Source organism: Ornithorhynchus anatinus, chromosome 16 (assembly GCF_004115215.2).
Source record: "Ornithorhynchus anatinus isolate Pmale09 chromosome 16, mOrnAna1.pri.v4, whole genome shotgun sequence".
Taxonomy (NCBI): domain Eukaryota; kingdom Metazoa; phylum Chordata; class Mammalia; order Monotremata; family Ornithorhynchidae; genus Ornithorhynchus; species Ornithorhynchus anatinus.
In genome coordinates, this window is record NC_041743.1 from 33,627,677 (window position 1) to 33,647,261 (window position 19,585).

General features: G+C 50.8%; 1 protein-coding gene across 4 annotated transcripts in view; it reads left to right on the forward strand.

The window, feature by feature from the left end:
• The window catches only part of COL17A1 (collagen type XVII alpha 1 chain), a 60,148-nt gene that overhangs the window by 37,818 nt on the left and 2,745 nt on the right, over positions 1-19,585 (forward strand). For all 4 annotated transcript variants that reach the window (XM_029081171.1, XM_029081169.1, XM_029081170.1 and 1 more), the window contains 25 exons: positions 13-75; positions 710-745; positions 3,091-3,162; positions 4,466-4,492; positions 6,334-6,369; positions 7,319-7,354; positions 7,689-7,769; positions 8,223-8,258; positions 8,820-8,909; positions 9,487-9,540; positions 9,930-9,971; positions 10,312-10,365; positions 10,937-10,996; positions 11,746-11,772; positions 12,461-12,499; positions 12,613-12,696; positions 13,538-13,660; positions 14,133-14,270; positions 14,432-14,509; positions 15,530-15,655; positions 16,371-16,460; positions 17,038-17,148; positions 17,600-17,746; positions 18,126-18,503; positions 18,803-18,940. In XM_029081171.1, the coding sequence (XP_028937004.1) occupies positions 13-75; positions 710-745; positions 3,091-3,162; positions 4,466-4,492; positions 6,334-6,369; positions 7,319-7,354; positions 7,689-7,769; positions 8,223-8,258; positions 8,820-8,909; positions 9,487-9,540; positions 9,930-9,971; positions 10,312-10,365; positions 10,937-10,996; positions 11,746-11,772; positions 12,461-12,499; positions 12,613-12,696; positions 13,538-13,660; positions 14,133-14,270; positions 14,432-14,509; positions 15,530-15,655; positions 16,371-16,460; positions 17,038-17,148; positions 17,600-17,746; positions 18,126-18,503; positions 18,803-18,940 (2,166 nt within the window). The remainder of the gene's footprint in view (positions 1-12; positions 76-709; positions 746-3,090; positions 3,163-4,465; positions 4,493-6,333; positions 6,370-7,318; positions 7,355-7,688; positions 7,770-8,222; positions 8,259-8,819; positions 8,910-9,486; positions 9,541-9,929; positions 9,972-10,311; positions 10,366-10,936; positions 10,997-11,745; positions 11,773-12,460; positions 12,500-12,612; positions 12,697-13,537; positions 13,661-14,132; positions 14,271-14,431; positions 14,510-15,529; positions 15,656-16,370; positions 16,461-17,037; positions 17,149-17,599; positions 17,747-18,125; positions 18,504-18,802; positions 18,941-19,585) is intronic.

The following is a 19,585-nucleotide window of genomic DNA, read 5'->3' on the forward strand; positions in this document are numbered from 1 at the left end:
GTTTCCTTACAGGGGAGCCTGGCTCAAAAGGTTTGCCTGGTGCTACTGGAGAGCCAGGAGCTAAAGGAGCAATGGGTAAATAACCCAAAAGGGTGTGACATTTCTGCTCTGTGTGTGTGTGTGTGTGTGTGTGTGTGTGATATGCATCACTGTGGAGATATTTCTTGCCTTCAGTGCTCAGTGGCTATTGTTCCTTTCGGGTATTAATACCTTCTGAAACTCAGGCCATCTTTTTTCTGCTCTGAATTGCCAGTCTTCTAGTCCCACTTTATCCACTGTCTGCTTAGGGCTCTGCTCTGAATGTTTCCTCAGCACCAGGGGAGTTATTTGGGGAGGCTGGGGGAGGAAAATGGGGCCTTTGGGACAGACTTGCCTGTTACATTTAGATATTTAAAGAGAGTGGGATGAGTGTGAGTGAGCATCCCCCTTGACGGGTTCTTGATTCACTATCAAGAAGGGGGAGGCCAGCTTTGTCCCCTGTGCCTTGTGGCCCTGCTTTGCCTTTCTGCAAGTAGGGGAAGGCCAAGGAGTTGGCAATCCCCCTGAAATTCACCTCAATGGGAGACTAAGGCTTATTCATTCTGCTAAGAGGGCATCCTGCTAAGAGAATGCCAATGCTTCTTTCGTGGTCCTTGAACCACTGGGTGCAATCGAGGAAGGAAGTCTGACTTAAGGTACATTCAACAGGCTCTTATTCCATTTTAAACAGGTCCAGCTGGTCCTGATGGACATCAAGGTCCAAGAGGTTTGTCATTGCTTCTTCTCCCCATCCCCCTAATCACTAGCCTAAAACTAGGGCCTGGAATCCATCCCCTTCCACTCAGACAACTATCCACGAAAAACCAATGAAAGGGGACAAATGTCAGACATCATGGTGGGTTTCAGTGGGATAAAACCCCTTTGATTCTAGCAGTCAATCTCCCATCCTCTCAGTACTATCAATCAATGATGATAATTATTGATAACAATAATAGTAATTATTGTGATATTTATTAAGTGCTTACTATGTGTCAAACACTGTACAAAGTACTGGGGTTGATAAAAGATAATCTAGTCCCATATGGGACTCAAAGTCTAAGTTGGAGGGAGAAGAGGTATTGAACCCCCATTTTGCATATTAGGGAACTGAGGCACAGAGAAGTTAAGTGGCTTGCCCAAGATCACAGAGCTGACAAGTGGTGGAGCTGGAATTAGATGTGTACTCTTTCCATAGGGCCATGCTGCTACTGAGTGCCTACTGTGTGCACAGCACTGTACTAAGTGCTCAGGAGATGATTACAGAATCAGTAGACACGACCTCTGCCCTCCAGGAGCTGGTAATCTAGGGAGGGTGAGGCAGGTGCAAAAATAAATTACAGAGAGAAAAAAGTAATAGCTAGGTTAAGTGCTACAAGTGGCTATGGATACATAAGTGGCACTGCAGTGCAAAAATGACATTGGGGGTAATTAAGGTAAGAATTGAAATGAATAGGGAAGGCTTCCTAGAGGTGAAATGATTTCAGGAGGGCTTTGAAGATGGGGAGAGAAGTTGTCTATGGGATGAGACGGGGAAGGGAGTTTGAGGCAGGAGAAAGGACATGAGCCGTAGCTCTAGTTTGGGGGTGGGAAAGATGGGGAAATGGCACATTCTTTTGAGAGAAATGAAGAGGGCAAGTTGGGCTTTAGTGGGAGAGTAGAGTGGAGAATTAGGATAGAGGTAGCAGTTTAACTCCTTAAAGTCAATAGTCAGGCATTTTTTCTTGATGAGGAGAGGAATGGGCAACATTGGAGCTTTTTGAGAAGCAGGGAGATGTGTGTAGAATAACATTTTAGAAAAAAGATCCAGGCATCAGGGTGAAGTATGGTCTAGAGAGGGGAGAGACCAGTAGCCCAGTACCAGAGACCAGTAGAGAAGCAGCGTGGCGCAGTGGAAAGAGCACGGGCTTTGGAGTCAGGGCTCATGAGTTTGAATCCCAGCTCTGCCACTTGTCAGCTGTGTGACTGTGGGCAAGTCACTTAACTTCTCTGTGCCTCAGTTCCCTCATCTGTAAAATGGGGATTAAGACTGTGAGCCCCACGTGGGACAACCTGATTCCCCTGTGTCTACCCCAGCGCTTAGAACAGTGCTCTGCACATAGTAAGCGCTTAACAAATAACTGAGAAGCAGCGTGGCTCAGTGGAAAGAGCGCGGGCTTTGGAGTCAGAGGTCATGGGTTCGAATCCCAGCTCGGCCACTTGTCAGCTGTGTGACTTTGGGCAAGTCACTTAACTTCTCGGTGCCTCAGTTACTTCATCTGTAAAATGGGGATTAAGACTGTGAGCCCCACGTGGGACAACCTGATTCCCCTGTGTCTACCCTAGCGCTTAGAACAGTGCTCGGCACATAGTAAGCGCTTAACAAATGCCAACATTATTATTATTATTATTAGCCCGAGAGATCAGTGGGGAGATACAAGCAGGAGTTAAGTTGGGATAAAGTGCCTGACCAGTGTGTTGGCCATTTGGTTGAAAAGGAAGAGGTGGATTCTGAAATGCTATGGCAGAAGAACCAATAGAATTTGGTGACAGACCGAATAGGGGATTGAAAGAGAGGGAGGAGTCAAAAGTAGTGGGGTTGAGAGAAGTGAAGGATGATGGTGTTGTCAACCGTGAAGGCAAATCCATCAGCCAATCAATGGTATTTATTGGGAGCTTACTGTGGGCAGAGTGCTAGAGCTCTTGGGAAAATACAATACAAAAGAGTTGGCAGACACGATCCCTGCTCACAAAGAGGAAAGCAAGGTGGAAGAGTGGATTTGGGAGGTAAGATGAGTTCAGATTTGAACATATTGAGCTTGAGGATGCCCCCAGGTAGAGATGACCAGGAGGTAGGAGGTCATACCTGTAAAGGTGATTCAGGAATAAAAAGTATAACATTGCCAGGAAGGATTGTGCCTTAGGAAACCTGGCATAGGTAATTTGTTTTTCCCCTTTCTCCCACCCATCACCAAGCCCCCAAAGTGAAGCCTCTCAGAGTTGCATAAACAGTGTTGGAACCAGTGAAGGAGGATATGATGAGTGTATATGGTTATTTCACTTTCTTCATATATTGTTTGGGTTTGTGACCTGTAGGTGAACAAGGTCTCACAGGGATGCCTGGCCTTCGTGGCCCTCCTGGACCCACTGGAGATGCAGGAAAACCAGGTAATGTGCCAAGGAAGAGTGGCTAGAGGTGGGGAAGGAGGGCAGGAAACTATAGAATTTTCCCAAGGGGAGAAAACGGGAATTTCTCCCTCTTTTGACTCTCTTTGGAAACCAGTAAATGGTGAAGAGTTTGGTCATTCCTGAGTCAGGGTCTGAGGTTCACTCAGTTCCTGGAGGCAAGAAAGTATATGATGGAATCCTCAACCTGGGAGCGCTTTTCTGATCTCATCCCCTGCTTCTAGTCACATGAATGGTTAAACCACTCAGGATACATTTGCCTCTTCTTTTCCTGGCCATCTCCAAGAGTAGACTCCCAAACCTCTCTCGGTATCCTGTTCCTGTTCTTTATCACCTCCCTCAGTCAAACCCAAATCTCCGCTATTTTAACTTAAGATTATTTTTGCTCGTTTGGTCAAAGAGGGAGACAGATTAGCATTCTTCCAACAAAACCTTTAATGCCTGAAAACAGCTTACCCAGCAGCCTTCTCCACCCTGAGTTAAATAAAATTGATTCCTCTCTCCTGAACTCTTCGGACTTGTTTTCTATCCTTTTGATCACTTTTGTGGATTATGACCTGCTTCCCCCTCCTTACATATGCAAGTTTAGCAAAGATCCTGTAAATGTGGGCCCAGGTCAGGAACTACCCTGTGAAGAGCTGTTGGGGAATATAGTTCCTTGGTGGCACCTTGCCGGGTCACCTTCTATTTTCTCTCATCTCCTTCCTTCAGCCCTTATGTAAATGTGGGGGAAAGAAGGGTTAAGAGTTCAAATGAGTGCATTTGAAATGGGAGAGTGGAGAAGAGGGGAAGCAGGGAGTCTCTTCTGAGAAGTCAGTGGGAGATGGCACCAGGGCAATACAAAGGGAACTTCAGAGTCCTTGAAAGCTCCATTCAGATGGGCCCGTTAGAAGCGTTTCCAGACTTTCTGTTTGGGGAGAACTAGTGGGAATTGTCTTTCATACTGTTTGCTACTTTTCTCAGGATTTGCCCGAGGACACCATTGTTTTTCAGAGTGGATTGGAAGTTTGGATTGGGGGCATTTGGGGTGGGGGGCAGAATTAAAGTTCTTTTTCTTTCCCGTGGACTAGTTGGCAAATACAAAACTCCAGGGAAGGGCCATTAACTCACCACTGGAAAACCTGAAAGGAAAGGCTTAGTCCAGCTCCTAAGGGGCCCTAGAAGTAAGACACATTACTTAAAAACCTCCAGTGTCCTTTCTTCCCACTGGTGCTGTTTCCCCAGTTACGCACTGTTGCATATGGATTTTCTCTTGAATCTTTTTTTTTCTTTTAAATGTCTTTAGGCCTCACGGGACCTCAAGGACCTACAGGTAAATCATTGCATCTCCTTCTTTTTCACTCCTTCCTCTTCTTACTATTAACCCCAATTGGAATTTCCTTAATTTGAATGGACTGCAGCCATTTAAATTAGCGCAAGCCTATAAGGCCAGAGCCTAAAGAAAATGAGGTGGCAGGACCGAAAGAAATTTAGCAAGATCCAGCTCATTTTTCAGTTCTTCTGGGAGGCTTACCCAAAGTTGGATTTTGTAGAGAAAGAACACTCAGACATCTGCATGTTCTTAACCTAATATACTGAGCAACAGAAGCTTCTGGGAGTGGATTAGGAAGGAGAGGTTGGAATGACCCATATGGGGGATGATCATCAATGGTATTTGAGAGTTTACTGAGTGCAGAACACTGTACTAAGTACTTGGGAAAGAACAATATAATAACAATAATAATTGCAATATTTATTAAGCGCTTACTCTGTACCAGACACTGTACTGAAAACTGAGGTGGATACAAGCAAATCAGGTTGGGCACAGTCTCTGTCCCACATGGGCTCACAGTCTTAATCCCCATTTCACAGCTGAGGTAACTGTGGCACAGAGAAATTAAATGACTTGCCAAAGGTCACACAACTGACAAGTGACAGAGCTGGGATTAGAACGCAGATCCTTCTGATCCCCAGGCCTATGCCCTATCCTCTAAGCCACGCTGCTTCTCAATATAATAAAGTTAGAAACGATCCCACAAGGAGCTTACAGTCTATTACATCAGATCGGGAGAGAAATGACCAAAATGAATGCACTCCCACCCTCTCCTTCCACATGTTAAATTGTAGCAGTAGGAATAGTGTTTATTAAGTGCCAATATAAGCAAAACACTGTACTAAAAACTGGGGAAAGGAACACATGAAAATTAGGAAAGTTCCCTGGCCTTCAAGGGGTGCACAATCTCAGGATAAGAGGGTTGGTGAGAGGCACCCGAGGAAGATAAAACATAAGCAATGTAAATAACAGAAAACAACAGATAAAGATAATAAATACATTAGGAATGGGTTTCAGGCTCTTCAACACCCAGGAAGGGCTGATCAGAGTCCAACAGTCACAATAGCCATTGCCAACAAGAACTCCAACTTTCTATAATTTCAGAAATTTCTCAGGGTGCTGCTTCACCTCTCTCTGCCATGGTAGAGAGAGCAGGATGGGGCTCCAAACCAAAGGAAAGGGTGGCTGCAAGATGTCTTCTAGCCAAAGGGACTTGTGCTCTGGGACCAAGAGTAATATAATCACTCTTCATCCCGGGTCAGCTTGGCTCAGTGGAAAGCGCCTTGGCTTGGGAGTCAGGGTTCGAATCCCGGATTTGCCACTTGTCAGCTGTGTGACTGCGGGCAAGTCACTTAACTTCTCTGTGCCTCAGTTACCTCCTCTGTAAAATGGGGATGAAGACTGTGAGCCTCACATGGGACAACCTGATTACCCTGTATCTACCCCAGTGCTTAGAACAGTGCTCTGCACATAGTAAGTGCTTAACAAATACCAGCATTATTACTGTTATTATTACTGTAACTTGTCCCAGCCCCAAACATGTGACTTTCTGCAATGCCATTTTAAAATAATACCGTCTCCCAACCTAGTAGCCAGAGGCCCTCTGCCAAAGATGTAGAAAGCTGCAGAAGCACCCTGAAGCTCTGCTATTTTTTCAGAAATCTGTGAGTCCAGAGTTCAAAAGGTAGAAGAAATCCGAGCTGGAGGCTGGAAGCCCAGAAACTTCTGGGCCTCCTCACCTAAATGGTGGTTTTGCTGAGCAAGCCGCTCTTCAAATCAGAAGGCAACTGATGCTTTTAGACATTAATCATCCTGATTGTATTCGTTTTTAATCACATCAGGACTCCCTGGCATCCCAGGCAGAGCAGGCGCTAAAGGTAAGTGGGTCTCCAAAGTGGGGGTGGGAGGGAAAATTGGGGTGGGGAGGGGTCTTTACTGAATGGTACATTACCTGAATCAACAGTGGCACCTTGTGGTTGTGAGATAGAAAGGGACTCTGAGCTTGTCTCCCTGGACCCAGGAAGCCACACTGAACTGTCCTAATCATGCTGATCTTCTGGGCTACCAATCAATCAGTCACATTTATTGAGCACGACTCAGTTCAAAGACTCTGAGGGAGGCAGTTCCACAGTCCCCTTGACTATTCTGTTTGAGGTTTAAATCCAAAGTATGAGCACCAAGGTTTTTTTTTTTCAGCTTTTTCGGTTTAAAGGAAAATAATGTGAAACGACTCTCTGCTCCCTGCCCTGTTGTCCAAACCTGACAATAGTTAGTACAGGGCAGGCCTGGAAGACGGAACGATTCCTTCTGCTACTGCCACAGGGAATTAATCAGGCTTAAATGGGTTTCAGCTGGCTAGGGACTTGCCGTGGGGAGGGCTGAGTTCCCACAAAGAAACTTCAGCTGAGAAGTTTCACTGCCCTTCTGAACTGATATTTCATGCCTTCCGTTACCAAAAGCTCTTATTTTGAATGCTCTGAAGGAAGATTCGCTTCGAGTGGAAGAGCAATACAACTTGAGCCTGTGGGAGTTGAACAAACAGATCCCATCACAACCTGACCAAATGGACAATCAGTAGATGCTCAACTGAAGCTACTTTCTCATCTTCCATGCAGAAGGCTAAGGGAGGGCTGAGAAGCTTGATTAGAGAATTCTTGTGTCTCTAGTGGAGATAGCATTGGTTAATTACGCTAAATCAGTCGCTCTATTTTTTATAGGGCTTTTGGTAAGGTATCTGAGAGGGAATTGTCAAACAGTGTGGAGGGAGATTTATCGATCCATTAAGTGATTCACTGATAAAAAAAACCTCATCTCTTTTCCTTGAAGGTGACGCTGGTGCTCCAGGCAGGATTGTGACTGCAGGTATGATAGGGTTTTGAAATGTCCTCGTTTTCCCTTCTTTATCCATTTGTTTTGTGTGTAGACCCTTGTCTCCCTTTCAAGACTGTTTCAGACTTTTGGAGCCTTGTGAGGGGTATGGTTTAGTGGTATTCTCCTGCACACATGTTAAGTACAGAAAGAGAGTTTCTTTGGCCTGCCTCTTTAAGCTCACTCTCCTGGGGTGTCAGGAACTAAAGCTGAACCTCAACTAAAAATGCCAAGTAACACAATTAGACTGTTTGGCTGATGTCCCTGATGTCCCTAGTCTGAAAGGGGGCAGCCTTAAGCCGTTTATCAATCTGTCTCTTATTTTCAGACGGAGCATCGACTGTCACTGTCCCGGGCCCACCGGGACCCCCCGGAGCCATGGGTCCCCCAGGACCACCAGGTGTCCCAGGTTGGTCCAAGACACAAGTTGGCTAAGCTGCTCATGATGGTCACGAGGACGGCTCGGTCCTCGTTGGAAATTGCAAGAGGCAAACTGCAATTTTGCCTCCCTTGTGCACTCCCCTGGAACAAGGTGGGGGAGGAAGGGGTGATAGCTCGGTGATCTGCAGTCAGAATCCAGAGGCATCGGGGGATTGTGTGTTGTTTAGCATGGCCAAGCAATTAATGCAGAAAATGGCCTTCCAGGAAAATTTTGTATTCTATGTTGCAGAACAGTAAAACAAGTCATTATTCTTTCCTTGTTGGTTCCGCCTAGGACACGTGATTATTTGATTGACTACAAGATTTGTTTAATAGCCCTTGAAGTGAAGACTAGGCAGTCTAACCCTTCACCTCCCCTTCATTCTCCTGCATATTGATTTTACAGAAGTCTAATTAAATCTATTATTTCTCCTCAAACCAGGTCCTGCTGGGCCAGCAGGTGTCCCTGGCCAGCAAGGTAGGTTATTTATAGGAGTGTTTAACAATTACTGAATCTTCTGAGTACCTTCCATCCCTCTCTCCTCTCATGCTCCCTCTTTTTTCTCCTTTCCTCCTTCCATTCTCCATCCCATTAGTGGTGCAAGACTTCAGTCCTTTCCCTTCTCCCAGCTTTCATTAGTAGTGACTTCTGCTTATACCCAGGTGTCCTGTGACCTTATGAATTGCAGAAGGGCAAGAAAGCCGAGTTTGACTTAGCTCCCGTTATTCCTACTCAAGCTGCAGTGCCACACTTAAACTGCGATCAAATGATCTGACATCTCTTTCTAAAGTACTGGGCTCTTCAGGTGGGACCAATGCATTTCTGATACTGTAGCCCTCTCTCAGACCCCCCCTCAGCTTGATCCTAAAGATCATTAGTAGATCACGTCTACTAATTCTACGGTACTCTCCCGAGTGCTTAGTGCAGAGTTCTGCACATAGTAGGTGCTCAGTAAATACTACTGATTAGTTGACTGGGGGTGCCCCCAAGAGGGCAGATGTTGAAATCTGAAATCCAAACCCTCCCACATCCCTCCAGGTCCCCGTGGTGAGAGCGCGGTGGTGCACGAAACCATCACAGGAAGCATCTCAGAAGGCACCGTCGGATCAGGGTCCAGCGGTGCTCGACGTGAGTACCATGCTCTCGTTTGTTCGTGAAGACCCCAAAATGGGCCCGATGGGCTGAGTCCTGACAGCAGTAAAATCTCCCTTTTGCTGCAAGAGCTGGCCCGGTTGCTGTTGTGGGTGGCAACCCAGCCAGGGGCCTCCAAGTCTCCCTCAGTGGTTGCACCTGAATTGTGGAATCCTCAGGAAGTGAACAATTGTCCTCAAAGTCTCCAAGGAGTCCAGCTGGGATCATTTGAGTGAAAATCCCACACACTGTAGTTATTCTCAGCTTCTGGATTGTAATTGTAATTGTGAGAGCTAAAGGCCCAAGGACCACCTGTGACTTTCTCAGTTCCTATTTGCAAGGTGTTTGAAGTTCTGGAGGGAAAGATGTGTACTTTTCCAAGTGCTTCGCACAGTGCTCTGCAGACAGTAAGCACTCAATAAATACAAATGACTGACTCGTTGAGGACCGGGACACTAAATAACTTAAGGACTCGGTGCAAAACAAACTCGTGGGTGAGGAGGGTGCAGGGAATAAAGAGAATTAGAGAGTGCAGTTTTAAAAAACGATCATTTCCATCTCTTTTTTTTTCTAGAAAATCTTGATTTACGAGGACCACCGGGTCCTCCTGGACCACCAGGACCACCAGGTGGGTATTGTATGATCACTGTGTCATAAGCATAGTAAGTCTCTGACCTCTGAGCCAGTCACGGTCCTCTGATGCTGGACCATTGGGAAGAGCTTCCAAAGGGCAGACTTTCTGGAGAATGAGCTTTCAGAGCTTGGCTGGACCCTGCAGGTCATTGCTAGGCAATTGGGGTGGGTAAGAAAGTTCGAGAACCGACCTTCTGTTTCCTCCTGCCCCGTCTTGTTCCCTCCAGAGAAGTTCCAACAAACACCCTCTGGGCTACTCTACCCATTGGGCGGGAAAGAATTGGCAAGCAACTGGGGAAAACAAAACTGATTCTTCACAAATGAGGGTGCATCGGGTGTGCAATTTGATGTGTCTGAAACTCAGCTTTACTATTTCTCTTCTAGGAATTTCTATCCCAGGACCCCCAGGACCCCGTGGCCCAGCAGGTGAGAGAGTTTGGTTTGTGCCGGAGGGAGAAGGGTTGATCGGAGTGATTTGCTGCACCCTGAGTCAGCCCCCTAAATCAGCCAAGGGGTCAGTCAGCACCCATGGGAGGTAGAATGCTAGAGTAGATGGGCACTTGTGGGAAATGAAACTTAAAAGGATCACCTGGAGACCATCCGCTTGATGTTCCCCAAGTAAAAGCTCTCAGAAGAACGGCAGCAGCGATACAAAGGAGAAACCAAAAGAGAGGCAGAATCTGATGACTTGATCTGGCCAGGGAGTAGCTTTTCTCCCTTGCCTGAGGTCCATCCCTAACCTGGGTTTGATGTTTCTCTTGACCAGGGGAAGGCCTGCCAGGTCCCCCTGGCCCACCTGGATCCTTCTTGACTAATTCAGGTAAGATCAGTCCTGGGTCTGGCCTCAGCTCTGCTGGGGGAAACAGCAGGGTGTCATGAAATGGTTTTAATGTAATTTTGCAGCTATATCGGTCCTCTGCCCTGAAAATAGTCTCCAAACCTTTTGGGGCTTATTAGGCCCAGGCCTTCCAATTGAGTTTCTTTAGCCTTATCTCCTGAGTGTTTCCATCTAGGCTGAGGCTTCATAGCTGCTGTGGTTGGAACTTAGTGTAGGAAGCGATGACAAAGAGTTTCTTGTATTTAAAGCTGTCATATGCTTGCACCTGGAATCAGCTTGCAGTTCTGGTTTCTGAATTCATTCATTTATTCATTCGTATTTATTAAACACTTACTGTGTGCCGAGCACTTACTTAGTACTTGGGAGAGTACAGTATAACAATAAACAGACACAGTCCCTGCCCACAATGAGCTTAAAGTCTAGAGGCCTTTAGAAAGGACACGATAGAGCCGGAGAAAGTACAGGAGGCAGGCATCCAAGTTGTTTAGGGAAATGGAAATACCTTTGTTTCTCATGGCCTTAACCTCACATTGCTCCATTCTTTCCATCACAGAAACCTTCTTCTCTGGCCCCCCAGGTCCACCTGGTCCCCCTGGTCCAAAAGGAGATCATGGTGAGTCTGTCACATTCAAGAGGCAAGGATTCTCCCTTTTAGTTCATCTATTTTCCCTTGCTTCCTCTTCTGTAGACCCCTGAAACTATTGAATTCCACACACACTATTCCACACACTAATCAAAACTATTCCCTTGAATGTTAATGGCTTCAGCAATGGAGCCAACTGTGGAAAGCACCTCAGCGAAACTACAATCAGCTCAATTACTGCCCTCCTTGATTAGAGTAATGTGGATAATGCAAAGCAACAGATCATGCAGAATGCAAGGGGTGATTTGGGCTTCATCTGAGTGATCTGGGACTTCTCTGTCCAGAGGCAAGCAGTGATTCCCAAGCCAGAGAAGCCTGAAGACACCATTATAATGAACTGTAGGACCCACATTGCCCCAAATGGGAGAAGCAAGACCAGCAGGTTTGCTGGTAGGGAGAGCTAGAAATCATCCTCTATTATTCCAAAGTGGAGAATCCTCCCTCAAGCAGTAAAACTGGAGAAAGTGTGAAGACTTCTCCTAGTTTAATCTGCCCTCCCCTACTTACTCTAGCAACCAAGGCATCAGAAGTGGTCCAGACCCCTGAAACATCCTCCTCCTTTTTGAACCCATTTGTAGCCCAAGGTTGTTTGCCACCTGCCCCTCCTGTCCTCCTGCCCCTTTCCCTGGGACTAATGTTCTCTTGTGAAGCAAGAAACTGACCCTGAACTAGTTCAGCCTGGGTCTCACAGCCTCTCTCTCTCCCCTCCATTTTTTCAGGTGCCCCTGGACCTCGAGGATTCCAAGGTAAAGAGGGGGAGAAGGTTCTGCTTCTCATGCGTGGCCACGAGGGAGGCAGGAGTGTCTCTAAAGAACTTGGGACTCCTTAGTGATGGTCTTTGTGTGTGGCATAGGTGTGTGGGTGATATCTTGGTAGTGACACGGGGTGCCAAAGGCCATACTGCAGCATTTTGAGGAGAGAGGCGAGGTGAGGTGGGACAGGGCTCTGAGCCCCCTTGCTCCACAAAGATGTCACAAATGATCTGAAGCCTGTTCCCGGTCACCTCTAACCTCCCTGCCTCAGAGTCGCACACTCAGCAGAAGTGGAATTGAGGGGGGAGGTTGAGTAGGACAGGTAGAGGTAAAGGTGCCAGACCACTTTGGGAGAGGAGGAGCTGTTCAGAGCTGAGGATGCGGGCTGGGGAGCAGTGTGGTCTATTAGACAATACTTGAGCCCCCGACTCAGAGGACCTCGATTCTCATCTCACCTCCGCTTGTTTTCTGTATGATTTTGGGCACGTCATTTCATTTCTCTGTGCCTCATCTCTAACTGGTCTGGTCCAATCTGATGATCTTGTATCTACTCCTGTGCTTATATAATGCTTGACACACAGTAAACGCTTAATAAATACTTTTAAAAAGCAAGCATTAAGCGGGAAGGATGTGTTTTACCTCTGATCTTCACCTTCTCCCCCGACTCACGGTCATTTTTCAGGTGACCCAGGACAACCAGGCCTTCCAGGACTGTCAGCAGGTCAGTTTACATCTCCTTCCCTACCCCCGTGGTGGGTGGCTACAGAGGGACTGCAACTTCCAGCCGCTTCCCTCCAACCAAGCACTGATGTACAAATCTTGACTGGTTTTCAGGTTCAGAGGGTCTGGGGATCACACTGCAGGGGCCACCAGGCCCACCTGGCCCCCAAGGACCCCCAGGACCCAAAGGTGACAAAGGTTAGTAAAAGCAGAGACAGAGAAGTTTCAGGAGGGAAAAGTAGGATAGGGGTGTGCCCTCCACCCCCGCCCCAGAGTCAGAATCCTGGTGGAGAGTTTGGTTCAGTCAGTCAACTGAATTGGCTGAGGGGCTTCATCCTTAAGCACTGTGCTTGGGGCTGCGCCTTGGTCCAGATCCTCAGGCAGCTAATGGAATAATAGGAGAAACGGGATGAACACAGATATGTCAAGTAAAGTTGGCCAGAGGGAATGACAAATGGTATACAGGATTTATAAATGAAATATGACCTGAAGGGTCCAGAAGCCCCAAATGCTTAGATCACAGACATTCCTAATGCCGGGGTCTTGTCGGGGCTGGGATCTGGAAGTCACTGGGTTAGTGAGCTCACCCCCAGGAGGTCCAGAATATCCTCACTCTTAACCTTCAGGGGACGCAGGTGTCTCAGGTGGATCCCGGGGACCCCTCTCAAGACGGAAAGCTTGAACTCATACCCTCCCTCTGTCCTGCCCTGGTTGGCCTTCTGGGATGGCTGGTTTGGGGGAAGTGCCCATCCTGCATTTCCTCTCTGGCTGCCTGCAGCTGTCACTGGAAAACCTCACCTCCCCCAGGTCGCTGACAGCCCTTTCCTCCCGGTTCATGTTATTCCCCTGACCGGTTCTTCCCACGCTCTGCCAGTGACCTAGGAAGAGAGTGGGGCGGGGGGGAGGGGGCGGGGGGGAGGTCCGGGGACTGCGGCAAAGGAGAAGCAGATGTGTTCTCCAGAGCACGGCCAGTCTCTGCTCTGTCTATCCAAATGCCAAAAACTGAAGGTCTTTCTTCCGTGGTTTCTCCTGTCCTCAGGGGTATCCTCAAGCACAAGATATACCCAGGGGCCCCCAGGTCCTCCTGGACCCCCCGGCCCTCCCGGATCCATCAGCAGCTCTGGACGGGAAATTCAGCGTTATATTTCCGAGTACATTCAGAGTAAGTGTCAGGAGCGGGGTCCTGCGGCTTTGCCACCTGCTGTAAGCTGGGGGAGCTTTGGTAGCCCTCCCTGGGGGGCTTTGATACCACCTACCACACTCGGGGCAGGCTGGGGCTGTCCCTGGTCAGGGTGAACAGCCCTCCCCTCAGATGGAGCAAGCCCTTGAGAGCTCCCTCAACCCAAGCAAAGGAGCAGAAGATTCAACTGGTTTGTAGGTTGGAGACAGAGTAAGATGCATCTGCCTGTCCCGTTTCTCCAAGGGCACTGTGGCCCAGGGCAAGCTAGTGTCCCTTTCCAATTCCCCATTTCAATTTAGAGAGGAAAAGATCTGCCACCATCTCCGCCCCTCTCCCAGAGAATTTCCTGTGTAGATGTGTCTTCTGCTTCGACCCTTTCCAGTCCAGGTGCCCTGTTTATGAGGTGCTGTTTCTGCTGGGAAGTTTTGACCCCGTTTCTCTTTTTGGTGGATAGGTGACTCGATGAGGAGTTATTTGGCTGGAGTACAAGGACCCCCTGGCCCTCCTGGCCCCCCAGGACCTGTGATCAGCATGGGTGGGGAGACCTTTGACTACACTGAGTTGGCCAGTCAGGTCATGAGCTACCTACGAAGTGAGTCCTGGTTACCTCCCCGGAGAGGGGGCTCTCCCGCCTTCTCAGAAAAAAATCCTGTTTCCGATGGGCCCTGGGCTCCGGGCAGACTCCCTGGGGGTTAAGAAACCTCATTTATTTTTTTTCCCCTCCTCGGTCATCTGAGATCTGTTTCTTTGCAGCTTCTGGTTACAGCATTGGGGGATCCTCCTCCTCTTCCTCCTCAATGTCTCACGAAGACATCCTGACTCTACTGCAACGTAAGTGGATAGATAGCTGGCTCCCGCCCGTGGCCACTCCTGCCCGGCGGCAATCACAACGGGCCATTTGGAGTTTGGAGTTATGGGGGATCCAGTCCTGGGAGGAGACCGTGAGCTGAAGGAAGGGTGGAGGGGGTGTCTGGCGGGTTGGCCTCGGAATGTTAATTTTAGATGAAACCCCAGTGGGAGCAGAGCACGTGATAACTCCACTTCTGCCTGTCAGTTGGGAACGCCCTGAACATAGCGCGGTGATGGATGCCCGGGGTTTTCCGCCATCGGCGAACGGCGAAGAGGGAAGAGCAGGCCCTAGTCCTGGGGGTACACTGAAGCTCCTTTGGGATGTCTTAAAGATGCTCTGGGCCAGGGCCCCAAGAGTCATGTCAGAGAGAGACAGAGAAGCAACCTAAACAGCTGCTTATTACCGTTATTGTATTTAAGTGCTTTCTGCAGGCCAAACGCTTTTCCAAGTGCTAGAATAGATACAAGATACAAGTTAATCAGGTCAGACACACTCCCTAAGTAGGAGGGAGAAGAGGCATTGGATCCCCATTTTACAGATGAGGAAATGAGGCCCAGAGAGGTGAAGTAACCTGCCCAAGGTCACCCAGCAGGCAACTGTCAGAGCTGGGATCGGAACCCAGGTCCTCGGACTCCCAGGTCCATGCTGTCTTCCACAAGGCTTGTGCAGCTTTGCCCTCGGGGCCCCCAGCCTCTTCCTGGAGTGAGGGATTTCCTACAGTGCTCTCCTCATTGCTCCTCTCCCCACCCCTCGTGGGGTCTAGGTGCTGGAGGCGGCCTAGTTTCTTGTTTGTCCCCCTGAATCTCCATCAGTTATATTTGAGCCGGGAGCACATCACTGTTTGGGACTTTGAGAACCATACGGAGAACTAAAAATGTAATGCCTACCCTCTAGTAACGTACGGTCTGCAAGGAGTCACAGATGAACAAAGCAGCGTGTCTAAGGAGCGCGGCGGTCTCAGCCCCCGAGCCCCATCCTGACCTGTTTCTTCCCCGTTTCAGGAGAAGATGTCCGACGTTCCCTGGTTGGACCCCGGGGGCCCCCGGGACCCCCGGGCCCTGCTGGAGATGGACTCCAGACCCTGGATTACTCAGAACTGGCCAACCGGGTCATCAGCTACTTAAGCAGTCAGTGTCTGTTGGTCGCCTCCTCACTGCCTGGGCGGGGATGGGGCAGCAGGGGTGGATGGGTGGGAGGGCGGGCGGGAGCCAGGCCTAAGCTGATAACTATTCCAGCAGCTGGCTCTTTACCCCAGAATTTTCCTTCCCTTTGCTGCCAGGATGGGTGTGGGCAGCTCCTTCTCCTACCTCTCTGCCTGGGCTCTGGTTACCCCCTTACCCTCTTAGGGTTGGCACCCACCTGGAGATCTCTGCATGGTTTCTTGCCTCCATGTGAACGCCTCTTCCTCTGGGTGACCTCTTTGTGTGTCTGTCTCCATTTCCGATTTTGTTGGTGGGTCCTCCCGCCCCGTTTATACCCCTCGACCTCCTCTTCCAATTCTGCCGGTGGGACGACATCCCATCTTCCCCCTCTGAACTCTCCCACCCCTCACCTTCTAAAGTTCAATGAAGGTGGCAGCTTCATGTTGGTGTCTTGAAGAGGCAGCATTGCCATTTGTAGTCTCCTGGGGTCTGAACAGCCTTACTAAGGGGTGCCCCGCCCACCAGCTGGTGGGGAGGGGTGGCTGGAAAAGGGGCCCTTCCAGATTTCTGTGGTTGTGGACTGCGTGGAAGAGAATCCCAGCCATCAGCAGTGCCACCTGCAGACAGCATAATTCTGGGCAGTAAAGGGGGCAGGAAGGTGGGGTTGACTGTACAGAGTCCTTGATTCTTCTCTCCTTAGGGTCGGAGCTCAATGTGGGAATCCCCGGGCCCCCCGGGCCTCCAGGGCTCCCAGGAACATCCTACGAGGACCTGCTGTCCATCCTCCAGGGTGAGCTTTCGGTCCAGCCTCTGCCTCCGGCATCACCGGCGGAAACCACACCCACTATGGTGGGGGGAGGAAACGGGGAGCAGGTTGACAAGGGTGCCCTAGAAATTTACCAAGGCCCTAAGTTCTAATCCCCACTTCTGTGGCAAGGTGCCAGGTGACTTGGGCCTCATCACTTAACCTTCCTGGGGCCTTAGTTTCTGCCCCTGAAAAGAGGCAGGAGGAGGTTACATGCTTCCTGGGGCTTGTTGAAGAATATCTCACACTCCTCATGGAAAACTGGCAGGAGCTACTCCCCCTCTTCCCCTCCCCCAATCAATGTCAATCAATCGATGGTATTTGAGTGCTTGCTTTGTGTAGTACTAAGCGCTTGGGAGAGTATGATGTAAAAGAATTGGCAGACAAGTTCCCTGCCCACGGTGAACTTACAGTGTTCCTTCTGCCCAGGGCCCAGGGCAAGCGCAGTCTGAGGAAACCGTCCCGGCTGGGCTAGGGCAGGGGTGAGGCCGGGGCTACTCTGGGCATCGCTGGGGGAGGGTGAAGCACCTAGGGGTGAATCTTTTCTTCCCGCTCATTTCAGGCTCTGAATTCAGAGGCATCGTTGGACCCCCAGGGCCGCCAGGCCCTCCCGGCCCCCAGGGCAGCTCGCTATCCAGCCTCAGCGTGGAGGACCTCTCCTCCTACCTACAGAGTAAGGGCCGCCCCTGAGGGGAAAGGGTGTGGTGGGCAGAGGGGAAGCGGCCCGGCCATCCACCGCACTGAGGAGAGGTCTCCTATGCCCTTGCCCTCTGCGTTGGCAGTCCGGAGCTAGTGGCTACTCAGCCTCCCCAGAAAGGGCAAGGGTTGGGTTGAACACACCTGGGGCAGCAGGCTACGGTCACAGGGGAGGAGGGCATAGAGGTCACGCTCCTCTCCCCTTCCCTCCCCGCTCTCTCCCCTCTGAGCCCAGAGTCAGCTCTGAACCTCCAGGCCTGCATCCATCCTTCTCCACACCCCATCTTGATCCCTGGGGTCACTCGACGGCCCCACCCCACCCCACTTTCCCTTCGGTGTGCCCCCTGCCGGCGGGGCTGGGCTAGAGGTTTCAGGCTTTCCTGAGGCCTGGGTTCCCGTTGACCTTTCTCCCGGGCTTCCGCCGGCAGGTGCGGGCTTCTCCTCCAAACCGGGGCCGCCCGGGCCTCCGGGGCCCCCGGGTCCGCAGGGACCCACCTATTTCTCCGAGGGCCTGACCACGTATGCGGCTGAGCAGAGCGATAACTTCAAGAGCGAGCTGATAGGCTACCTGACAAGTAAGTGGGCATGGCCAGGCCCCGCCTGCCCTCCCCCCGGCTCGCCCACTTTTCCCCATTCCCCCCTACTCCCGCCCGCCGCTCCGACTCTTGGTGTGGCCAGGTGGCGGGAGGCTCCAGCCTGAAAGCGGGAAGGCTGGGATGATGGATCCCTGTTCCCCTCCCGAATTTCACTTCTCCCCACGCACATCTCGGTACAGCCCTCTGATCTTCCAGGAGGAGCACTCCGGCCCAGACGTGGGGCATCTGCTAGCCCGGGGCCGGTCCCCCCAATTGAAGTCCAGGGCCCGGCGGGAGGGCGGTGACCATTCCCTGCACCTCCTGCTCCCCTCTCAACCCCCACCGCTCCCATCCTCTAACGAGTCTGTGCATTTGGCAGGCCCTGATGTCCGCAGCTTCCTCGTTGGTCCTCCCGGCCCCCCCGGGCCTCAGGGCCCCCCAGGAGACGGGCGGTTGAGGACCGGCGACGGCTCGTACAGCCGCGACAGTTCCTACAGCTCCTTGCTGAGCCGCGACTCCTCCTACAGCTCCTCCTCCTCTTCCTCTTCCTCCTCCTCCTCCTCCATGGGGCTCGGTGGCGCCAACGGCGGGGACGCCTACAGCTCACTGGGAGGGGACGGCGGCCCTTACGGCACAGACACAGGCCACGCCGGGGCCTTTGGGGCTGCCGGGGGAGACGGCGGCGGCTACGGCGCGGGCTTCCCCGGGGCCCTGGACTTCAACGAGCTGGCGGTGCGGGTGTCGGAGAGCATGCAACGTAAGTGCGAGGCTGGGGGCCACGACCGGGTTGATCGTGGGTGAGGGGGGTGGGGGCTCCATGGACCCGAGGCTTAGGCCTCTACCCCAATTCCCTCAGTGCTGCCCGGCCTGGGGCCACAGGCTGTAATGTTTGAATCCCTCAAGCCTCCCCCATCGCCACCTGTAGAGAACCGTGGGACTTAAGAAATCCGGTCGCCCCATCTCCTGCCTCCAGCACCCAGCCTTTCCCAGCTGGGGCTGGGCCACCAGCGACCTCGGGGTGAAGCTCAAGAGTTTCACGGAGTTTTAATGTTTCAGGTCAAGGCCTGCTGCAAGGCATGGCCTACACCGTCCAGGGCCCCCCCGGCCGGCCGGGCCCGCAGGGACCGCCGGGGATCAGCAAAGTCTTCGCTTCCTACGGCAACGTGACGCAGGATCTCATGGACTTTTTCCGAAGTAAGAACCGCCCTCTGCCTTCCTCCTCCACCTCACTACCCCCCCAGCCGCGACAACCGAAACTACGTTGAAGCGAAACCGCCAAGGGAGTGAGTGTAGATGGAAAGTAGGAGACCCAGAACTGAGCCTTGAGGGACTCCCAATTAGAGGGAGGGAGGCAGAGGAGGAGCCTGCCAAACAGACTGAGAAGGAGAAGTTAGGGAGATGAGAGTGTCAGTGAAGTCAAGGTCAGATCAATTTTCCAGGAGAAGGGGTGGTCAACATTCTACCGGTTGTATACTCCCAAGCACCTAGCATAGGGCTCTGCAGCAGATGAGTGCATAAATATCATTAATTGTTAGTAAAAACTGTTTCCAGGGAATTAAGTGGTCCAGTGGCAAAGGCATCCATGTGCTAGAGAAGGGTTAGGACAGCACCCGTTAGTTTTAGCAAAGAAGCAGATCACTGGTGGCCTTGGAGAGAGCATTCTAAGGGGAGTGAATGAGGCAGAAAACAGTGTGGTGGGTCATTAAAGGACTGAAGGCAGATTGTATACCACTTGCCTGAAGAGCTTGGAGAGGAATGGGGGGAGGGAGATGGGGCTGTGGCTGGAAGGTAGAGTGGGATCGAGAGAAGACTGTTCAGAAGAGTAGAGAAGTTGGGAAT